Source organism: Palaemon carinicauda, chromosome 18 (assembly GCF_036898095.1).
Source record: "Palaemon carinicauda isolate YSFRI2023 chromosome 18, ASM3689809v2, whole genome shotgun sequence".
Taxonomy (NCBI): domain Eukaryota; kingdom Metazoa; phylum Arthropoda; class Malacostraca; order Decapoda; family Palaemonidae; genus Palaemon; species Palaemon carinicauda.
The window spans coordinates 24,284,449-24,295,276 of NC_090742.1; the positions used below are offsets into that span (position 1 = coordinate 24,284,449).

Sequence of the window (10,828 nt, forward strand, 5' to 3'; positions counted from 1 at the left end):
ACTGACACTATCGACAATGCCGCGTCCAGTCCGATTTCCCGAGCAGCGAGTAACGTTATGAGTTCTAGTAGTGCCAGGTCACTCAGATCAGAAATCATCTGTGGCATTGTGGGAAGAAGGCAGCACAACGGAGAAGAAGCGGACGTCGGCCTCCCGCCACATTTAAAACCTGCCACGCGACTCACCCGCCAGAGGAGGCCATCATGCGAGTCCACCTATTCCCTCAGCGCGTCCTCTGATATACCAAGAAACAGGCGAGGCTCAATTCCACCAGGAGGACTTCCAGCGTCACCATATAGGAGTCAAAAGCATAGGTCCCGTTTCAGGTCGAAAAGTAAATCCCTAGATCAAGGGGTACCGCTTAATGGCCTGAAGCTTCATAGCCCGCGCCACAGACAAGGTGCTTATAGGTCACACGAGTCACTGGTAGTAAGGGGTGCAAAGAAAGAAGTGTTTGGAAGTGAACTTCATGTAGTAAGTGGAGAAGACACTGTAGATGAAGGAAAAGACACAGTAGGTGAAGGAAAAGACAATGTAAATGAAGGGAAAGACACTGTAAATGTAGGAAAAGATAATGTAGATGAAGGACAAGACAATGTAGATGAAGGAAAAGACACTGTAGATGTAGGGAAGGACACCATAGATGTAGGAAAAGACACTATAGATGAAGGAAAAGACACTGCAGTTAAAGGAAAAGAAATTGTGACAGGTTCTCAAGAAATATTTCAAGAAAAATCCGATGTAGAGGCAATAGAAAAAACAAAAGACGTAGAGGAACTAAAAAAAACAACAGATGTAGAGGGACTCGATGCAAAAGCCAATTTTGAGGAACTACAAGAAAAAACTGATGTACAGGGACTACAAGAAAGTCTTTTGACAAAAACGCCCCACGAAAAATCAGAGCCTATTAAAAGTAAAAAAAAGTTCCGAGGCAAATCACAAGGAGGCCATTATGATGAGAAATCATACAGCAGATTTAGAGTAACCAAAGTGGAAGAAAAGGCAGATAATGATGTCGGTAACAAATCAACAAAATCAGAAAAGTCTCAAAAGAAACTAGAAGTTCGCAAACTTTTCAGGTCTAGTTTAAAAGGGTCTCATAGAAGAAGAAAATCAGCAAAAATACAAGAATATCCAAAATCAGCAGGAAATCACGTGTCAAAAATACCAAATGAATCTAAACATCTTTCAAAACCAGAAGTAAAAAATGGAGAGCACCAAGATAAGGTAAAAGTAATTGATTCTCAAGAGCAATTGCAGGGAGAACAGAAAGCGAAATTGCAAGGAAAGCACAAAGAGGAACTACAAAAGCAGAACGGGGAACTGCAAAAAGAACAGAAAGATAAGACTGTAGAAGAAGCCAAAGAGGTAGAAAAAGAACAGACAGATGAGACAGTAAAAGAATCAAATGAGGAAGCACAAAAAAAGCGGAACGATGAGATAGCAGACGAATTGAAAGAGGCAGCAGAAGACAAGCAGACAGAAGAGACTGCAGAAGTATCTAAAGAGGTAGAAAACAACCAGAAAGAGGAGACTGCAGAAGAATCTACAGAGAAAGCAGAAAACAAACAGAAAGAGAAGACTGTAGAAAAATCTAAAGAGGAAGCAGAAAACAAACAGAAAGAGGAGACTGTAGAAGAATCTAAAGACGAAGCGGAAAACAAACAGAAAGAGGAGACTGTAGAAGAATCTAAAGAGGAAGCAGGAAACAAGCAGAAAGAAGAGACTGTAGAAGAATCTAAAGAGGAAGCAGAAAACAAGCAGAAAGGGGAGACTGTAGAAGAATCTAAAGAGGAAGCAGGAAACAAGCAGAAAGAGGAGACTGTAGAAGAATCTAAAGAGGAAGCAGAAAACAAGCAGAAAGGGGAGACTGTAGAAGAATCTAAAGAGGAAGCAGGAAACAAGCAGAAAGAGGAGACTGTAGAAGAATCTAAAGAGGAAGCAGAAAACAAGCAGAAAGAGGGGACTGCAGAAGAATCTAAGGAAGAAGGAAACAAACAGAGAGAGGAGACTGTAAAAGAATCTAAAGAGGAAGTAGAAAACAAGCAGAAAAAGGAGACTGTGGAAGAATCTAAAAAGGAGGCAGAAAACAAGCAGAAAGAGGGGACTGCAAAAGAATCCAAAGAAGAAGCAGAAAACAAGCAGAAAGAGGAGACTGCAGAAGAATACAAAGAGGCTTTAAAAGACAAACAGAGAGAAGACACTGTAAAAGAATCTAAAGATATATCAGACGCTAAGCAGGGAGGGAAGACTGCAGAAGTATCTAAAGAGACCACACAAGAAAAAGAGAGTAGGCCAATTGTAGATAAATCTAAAGAGACAGCACAAGGAGAGCAAAAAGAGGAGACGAAAGAGGATCCTAAAGAGCCAAAAGAGGATTCTAAAGAGGCTACGCAAGAACAGACAGAGGAGGCAATTGAAGCATCTAACGAGGTAGTGCACGAAGAACAGGGACAGACGACTGCGGAAGAATTAAAAGAGGCAGCTGAAGTAAAGGAAAGAGAGGAAGCTGCAGAGGACTCTATTAACGCAACCCAAGAAGACCAGAGACAGCAGGCTGCAGAAGAATCTAAAGAGGCAGTACAAGATGAGCAGAAAGAGAAGGCAGCAGAAGAATCTAAAGCAGCAGCACAAGAGCAGATAGAGAGGATAACAGTAGTCTGTAAAGAGGGAATACAAAAGGGAGAGAGCGGAGAAACATCTAAGGAGACACCTCAAGACGAAAAAACAAAAGATTCTAAAGAAAAAGCAAAAGAGGATAAGAAAGAGGAGAAACCAAAAGTATCTAAAAGGAAATCAAAAGTAGCTCCAAATAAAGAAAAAGTTAAAAAACCTTCTGAGCAAGAGGAAAATACGCAAGCTGGCCCAAAAGTAGATGGATTACAAGAAAAAGTGAATGTAGAACAGTACAAGGAGGAAAAAACTGAAAAAACGCATGACGGACAAGGAGTAGGTGAGCCACAAGAGCCAAAAGCAGATAAAACTGAAGGGGAAATACCTGTGAATGGATCTCAAAAAGAATTAAAGGCCAAAAAGGTTAAAGTTACAAAATCTAAAATACCTAAAGCTCTAGGAGCAGATGTCTCAAATGAAGCGGAAGTGAACGTTGGCAAAAACTTAAAACCAAAGAAAACAGCAAAGAAAAGAAGTGACAGTGATGGCAATACAAATACTGTGAAAGATAAAAAAGAATTAGCATTAGAGCAATCAACGGCTCTGCCACCCATTTCAGTGACAGACCCAAATGATACACACACACTAAACTTCGAACTCATATTTCAAGAGAACCCTTTGGCGCCGCATGACTGGACAGCGAGCCACGCCAAGTTGTATTACCCTAAAAAGAAGAAGAGGCGCGTTCGAACAACTCCTAAAAAAGAATATCATTCAGACGAAGATATCACCATAGAGCCGAAGGGTATGGATAACTCGGACGAGTGGAGCAATGCCCATTCTTTGGGTCGCAGCTCCAATGGTCGATATGCTGGGCACAGGCGCATCCAGTACCGGTCCATTGGAAACGACTTATCCACTGCAGGGTATTGTCCACGGTGTGACCCTAACGTTGAGAAGAAGCCTAGAAGGGTTAAACGAAGAATATTCAAATCAGGTCAGATTATCTTATTTTTTTCAAAAGTTAAGCTCTTTTAATTTTGTTTCATTTTGTACTGTAGTTAGCCTTTTGAAATGCATACTGACATACAATCAAGCTAGAGCTAGAAAACTATAAGGTAAAATTTATCTCGAGGACAGCTAGTCTGAATAACCTGAGTTCTACTCAAGACGATGCTGATGACGAAGGGGGCGAGACGAAAAAGAGGAGCCCATTCAATGGCCTGGAGGAGAAGCGATACAAGGCCCTCATGGAGGAAATCCAAACTCTGATGGATGAAGTCCAGAAGCAGAGGAACGAATTCCGAAATGAACTTCGAATCCTGGCCTCGTGTCTAGACAACAACCGGAAAAACCAGGTTGGCGGTGATTCGACTAAAGAAGAATTGACACAGACTTCACAGGACGAAACGGAGGTGATGCTTACCATTAAGTTCTTTCTCAAGAGTCCTAGTAAGACGCAGTATATCTTGTGATAACAAAATGTTAAATGAATTCTCAAACTATCCCTAATGTGGACAATTTCTTGCATTGTAGTTTCTGGTGAAATCATAGAATCGATTATGGAATGATAACAAAATGTTAAATGAATTCTCAAACTATCCCTAATGTGGACAATTTCTTGCCTTGTAGTGTTGGGTGAGGTCATGGAATACAGAGTTTGGTCAGTAAGACCAATGGTTGTAGAGGGGGTGGGGTCATTCAATTAATTAAAACCAGAGATAACTGGGTGTATAGATATGCTTTGCCTGTATAGACACGCAGGATAATTTACAATCAATTAGTCAATCTGTATGGATTCTTGTCTTTGAAATTCTTGTGAGCGAGTATGGTAATTAACCATGAAGGAGTGATATAAATTCACGAAAAAAACTATCAATTCCCCGTAAAACATCTTTTGCTTTACTTAAACACTGCCGTTGGTTTATTTTCCAGTATTCTCTTTAGCTTTGATTGTTAATGTCTGTTTATACGTACACATCCAATCATGAAATTGTCACCAAAGTAAGTTGTAATTCTTTGCCTCCTTTCAAACATGGTAAAAACACGGCACCCATCAAACAGTTAATGTAATTTGACTGAATTTAAATGTGAGGGAAATGTCCCAATTTCTAGCGAGGCAGCAGAGACACGACCGTAAATCCTTTTACGATAGTAACATGTTGCAAGGATTTGCATGGAACGAATTTTATATCTCAGTGTCTTTGCATAATACACGACAATTCCAACCAGTGTCATTGCGAGATGGAATTGGGTACCAAGTAGTTGTTGTAAGCCCGTACTCCACTTCAAGACGTTTTTGATTCGTTACTCTAAAAAGATAATCATACACAAAGAGTTATTTTATATCCTCTACAAAACATGTAACTATTACCTTGGGACACTGATACACACTGCCCCGGGTATATCATGAATTATCATTTAATGAAAAACATTACAATCTGACTATCTAAGCCAAGAGAATTTCAAGTTGTTTTCAATAACTTTGGTTAACGTAACAGCAATACAGCTTCTGAATGAACAAGTATTAATGCAAACCTATTGTTAGTGGCTTAATTTAACTGTGATTTTACAACCATGTCCATTCACAAAAATCACCTTTACTAAAAATTGAGCTTATTTGAACTTACTGTGATGCTAAATCCCTATCAAAGGTTCATTAAAATTGTAAGTAGGAAATTAAGTTCTATCGTTTCTATGGGTGTATATATATATATATATATATATATATATATATATATATATATATATATATATATAAGCCACTGTTACCTCAAATAGGTGACTCACTGAAATTAATACCAAGCAACACGGGATAATTTAACGATGACCTCAAACTAAATGCCGGGTTCTTGATTATTTACTTACAGAATAAAAACAAAAACAAAAAAGTCTTTCTTCCGGTTCTAGAATATGCCAGACTATTCGGTATATGTGAGGGAAAGAAAAATGAGCCGTAATTAGAGCGGGATTCAATTTAGTACGTTCTGGCCAGTCAAAGGACTCAAAATTCTTTAGCGGTAGTATCTCAACGGGTAGCTGGTCTCATGGCAAACCTACTACCTATATATATATATATATATATATGTATATATATATATATATATATATATGTATATATACACACACACCGTCTCTATTTACTTTTCTGCAGCAAAGTTCCTTCATTCCCCCTTTCTCAGTTACGCTTCTGTGTAACGAGACGCGTAAACATCTGAAGGCTGTATACAATGACTTCAATGTTTGTTTGACTTGGGTGTTATAGTAGCATATGCCATTCTCTCTCTCTCTCTCTCTCTCTCTCTCTCTCTCTCTCTCTCTCTCTCTCTCTCTCTCTCTCTCTCTCTCTCTCTCTCCTGGTGGTATAGATTCGTCAAATTTTCTATTAATTTCATTTTGAAACTTACATCAGACTTCGTATCCTAAAGATGAGCTAATTTTGCTATAAACTTTAATAGGGAACAATTGAAAGTTATTTCAATCATACCAATGCACGTACATATTAGTTGTGGGTGGCCGATGTGGTAACATCCCTGACTGGTGATTGCCAGACTGGGGTTCAAGCCCCGCTCAAACTCGTTAGTTCCTTTGGTTGCTGCAATCTCGCCATCCTTGTGAGCTAAGGATGGGGGCGATCAGGGAATCTATAGGTCAACCTGCCGAGTCATCAGCAGCCACTGCCTGGCCCTCCTTGGTACTAGCTTGGGTGGAGAGGGGGCTTGGGGCCGGATCATATTCATATATGGTCAATCTGTAAGGTATTGTCCTGCTTGATAGTGTAATGTCACTGACCCTTGACTCTGCCATTCATGAGGGGCCTTTAAACCTTTTAACAATTCTGTTATCTAATAAAATCCTTCCACCTCTTCCTCATGAACTCGTTTAGTAACAATATTATCGTATACGTGATGCAACCAGTGCAGTTGCTGTTATATATAATACTGTTACTGCTATTACACTGAAAACAGCTCCTGCTATTACATTTACTTTGCCTCACCTGTGGCCCACTTGCGCCTTGAATGAAGTGCCAAGTGAATCAGATTCAACAATGGGCAATGTGGAAAAACCTATTTACGAAAGAATTTTTTGCGCTTTAACCTAAGATGAAAGTTCATGCTATTTCAAGGAGATTTAAGCAATAAGGTGTATTATAACTAAAACCGTATGATTATCAAATGTAATAATAGTAATAATAGTAATGATAATAATATTAATAATAAAAATAATAATAATCATTACTATTATTATTATTATTATTATTATTATTATTATTATCAACGAGACAACTGAATCATATTCATAGACTCACTGAATTAGACAGTTATAGAAGAGAGACAATTAGGTAGGAACCAACAAAAAAGGAGAGGAGGAAGAACATAAGGAACATTGTAAGCAGTAATTTACACATAAGAATGGATCAACAATACGACTAACAGGTTTGAAAATAATGGAGTTCACTATACAATCAGTAGAGAGAGAGAGAGAGAGAGAGAGGAGAGAGAGAGAGAGAGAGAGAGAGAGAGAGAGAAGAGAGAGAGAGAGAGAGAGAGAGAGAGAGAGAGAGAACCAACAGTGAAATTGACAGAGAGAGAGAGAGAGAGAGAGAGAGAGAGAGAGAGACGAGAGAGAGAGAGAGACGGAGAGAGAGAGAGAGAGAGAACCAACAGTGAAATTGACAGAGAGAGAGAGAGAGAGAGAGAGAGAGAGAGAGAGAGAGAGAGAGAGAGAGACAACCAACAGTAAAATTGAGAGAGAGAGAGAGAGAGAGAGAGAGAGAGAGAGAGAGAGAGAGAGAGAGAGAGCCTTACCTTACCTTACCTTATTTTTTGTTTGGGTTCCCCCAGGTCCCTCAGTGTGAGGCACCTCGTATATCCACCAGAGAGTTGCTAATGCATCTTCCGGTGTATTTTGCATCTTCCAGTCTTGGATGGTCTGGGATGCATCTTAGGTATTTATCGAGCTTATTCTTAAACACATCTACGCTCACTTCTGATATGTTTCTTAGATGAGCTGGCAGCACATTAAATAGTCGCTGCATTATCGATGCTGGTGCGTAGTGGATTAATGTCCTGTGCGCCTTTCTCAGTTTACCTGGAATATTTTTTGGCACTATTAATCTACCTCGGCTTGCTCTTTCTGATATTTTAAGCTCCATGATGTTTTCAGCAATTCCTTCTATTTGCTTCCATGCTTGTATTATCATGTAGCGTTCTCTTCTCCTTTCTAGACTGTATAGTTTTAAAAAATTGCAGTCTTTCCCAGTAGTCAAGGTCCTTAACTTCTTCTATTCTAGCAGTATAGGACCTTTGTACACTCTCTATTTGCGCAATATCCTTTTGGTAGTGTGGGTACCATATCACATTGCAGTACTCGAGTGTACTACGCACATAGGTTTTGTAAAGCATAATCATGTGTTCAGCTTTTCTTGTTTTAAAGTGTCTGAATAACATTCCCATTTTTGCTTTACATTTAGCCAACAGTGTTGCTATTTGGTCGTTGCATAACATATTCCTATTTAAAATTACACCAAGGTCTTTAATTGCTTCCTTGTTTGTGATTGTCTCATTATTAGGTCCCTTGTATGCATACACCATTCCTTCTCTGTTTCCATAATTTATTGATTCGAATTTATCGGAGTTAAATACCATCCTATTTATCTCCGCCCATTCATATATTTTGTTTAAATCTCTTTGTAGTGAGTTCCTATCTTCATCACAAGTAATTTCTCTACTTATTCTTGTGTCATCGGCGAAACTTCTCACTACGGAGTTTTCAACATCACAGTCTATGTCTGAGATCATAATAACAAATAGCAGTGCAGCTAATACCGTACCTTGTGGCACACCAGATATTACCTGGGCTTCATCTGATTTCTCGTCATTTGCAACCACTATCTGTTTTCTGTTTTGCAGGAATTCTTTTACCCATTTTCCTATCTTTCCCACAATATTATGCTTTCTCATTTTTTTCTCCAATATGTTATGGTCTACCTTGTCAAAGGCTTTTGCAAAATCTAGATAGATCACATCTGTGTCTTTTTCATTTATCATATTTTTGTATATGTTTTCATAGTGTGCTATCAGTTGGGTCTGTGTACTTTTTCCAGGTACGAAACCGTGTTGACCCATATTAAAACAAATTATTTTTGACCAAATGGTTCATTATTTTCTTTTTTATTACCCTCTCATACACTTTCATAATATGTGATGTTAGACTAACAGGTCTATAATTGCTTGCCTCTAGTCTTGATCCACTTTTGAAGATAGGGGTTATATAAGCTAATTTATGTTTAACATATATCTCGCTCATATCTACACTCTGTCTTAGCAGTATTGCAAGCGGCTTCGCGATAGTGTTTGCAGTTCTTTTTAACAAAATCGCTGGAACTCCATCTGGTCCGGCTGCCGATCCATTTTTAATTTCGTTTATAGCCGTGACAATATCTGCTTCATTAATATCTATATCCGTTAGATATTCAACATTTTCTTCTCTCATTTCGGTTTCATTATTCTCATTCGCAATTTTTGGCGTGAACTCACTCTTATATTTTTCTGCTAATATGTTGCATATTTCCTTTTTTTCATTCGTTAGCCGTCCTTCAATTCTTAGAGGGCCTATTTCTATTCTCCTTTTATTCATCTTTTTTGCATAGGAGTAAAGTACTTTGGGGTTTCTTTTTATATTTTGAAGTGTCCTTTCTTCTAAGTCCCTTTTTTCATTTTCTTTCGACTGTATAATCTTTTGTTCTGCATTTTCTATCTTACATTTTATTTCCCTCATTTTCCACACATTTTTTTCTTTTGCAAGATTTTTCTTCCACTTTCTAATTTTCTGAAATAAGATCCTTCTGTCTCTTGGTATGCACGTCTTTTGTTTATCGTTTTTTTTTTCGGTACATATTTTTCAACAATTTTCTCCAGTATTTTGTACAGTCTGTCCGTATTTACCTGTATATTATCACTTATAAATACATTTTTCCATTCTTTATTCAGTTCTTCATTTATTTCTGACCATTTTATATTCTTACTGTAAAAATTATATATTCCATATCCTTCCCAAAGTTTTGTGCTTTTATTAATTCTGTGATCACTTGCTTTGGAATGAACTATCAATTCTATGACATTGTGGTCTGAAATTCCCGTTTTATACACTATTATTTCTTTAACATAATTCACCTCATTCACAAATACTAGATCTAGGACATTTTCCTTTCTTGTTGGAATGTGGTTTATTTGTTGCATATTATGTTCTAATAGCATATCTTGAAGCTTTTCAAATTGCCTCTTATCTTCTGCGCTACTATTACTCTCTTTTTTATATGTATACATACAACCACTTTCTTCTATCCGTTCTTTCCAATCCACGAAAGGAAAGTTAAAATCTCCGGATAGGAGTATATTCCAGTCTTTATGGTTTCTACATATATCATCTATTTTTTCTATTATTATGTCAAACTCCTTAGTATTTGGGGGTCTGTAAACTACAATATTCACTAGTTTTTCAAAGTCAAATTCTACCGCAATCAATTCACATTCTGTGTTGCTGTATTTTTCACAGACTTTTCCTTGATTTATGTCTCTTCCATATATTGCGGTTCCCCCTTGATTCCTATTTTTTCTGTCTGATCTATAAGTTTGGAAACCCTTTATCTGGTCATCACTGCCAGTCTCTTGGGAATACCATGTTTCACTTATATTTAATATATCTATTTTTTCAATTTGGGTTAGTTCTTCTAGGAACTCTATTTTCCTTTTAGAGTTACTCGTGACTAAACCCTGTGCATTCATCACTATTATGTTGTTTCATTCCCATTATTTAATATTGGTAATAATATGGATTCTCCCATGCTTCCTTCCTGTTCTGATATGATGTTCTTTTCTTCATTTCTCGGAATTCTGCCATTAAAAAATCCAACTTTTCCATAATATTTGTTCTTTCGCCTTCATACTTATTTTGTGTGTAAACCTGCAATTATCCCCATATCTGCACCAACCCCTGGCATTATAGATGCATTCTTTGTAGTTGGGCTCTATTTGTGGAGATTTGGGTTGAAAGGCCTTTTTTGGTGCATAGTGCGGTATATACGCGGTCCTGCTTTTTTGTTTCTTTTTTTTTGTTTCATTTTTGTTTTTCTTTTCAGTTTGCTGAGTTTTCTTACTCTCATTCATAGTTGCAGGATGCATATATCGACATTTTTTGTTGAAACTGCATCCTT

The 10,828-nt window shown here is 37.7% G+C and overlaps 2 protein-coding genes across 2 annotated transcripts in view; both read left to right on the forward strand.

Annotated features, from left to right (window-relative positions):
- ringer (ringmaker) overlaps positions 1-10,828 on the forward strand; it is a 100,274-nt gene that overhangs the window by 39,374 nt on the left and 50,072 nt on the right. The gene's annotated exons all lie outside the window — the stretch shown is intronic.
- On the forward strand, positions 58-3,730 carry LOC137658008 (axoneme-associated protein mst101(2)-like). The gene is given in 3 exon segments (XM_068392725.1): positions 58-2,628; positions 2,710-3,626; positions 3,628-3,730. Coding segments are annotated over 3 exon segments (3,591 nt in total).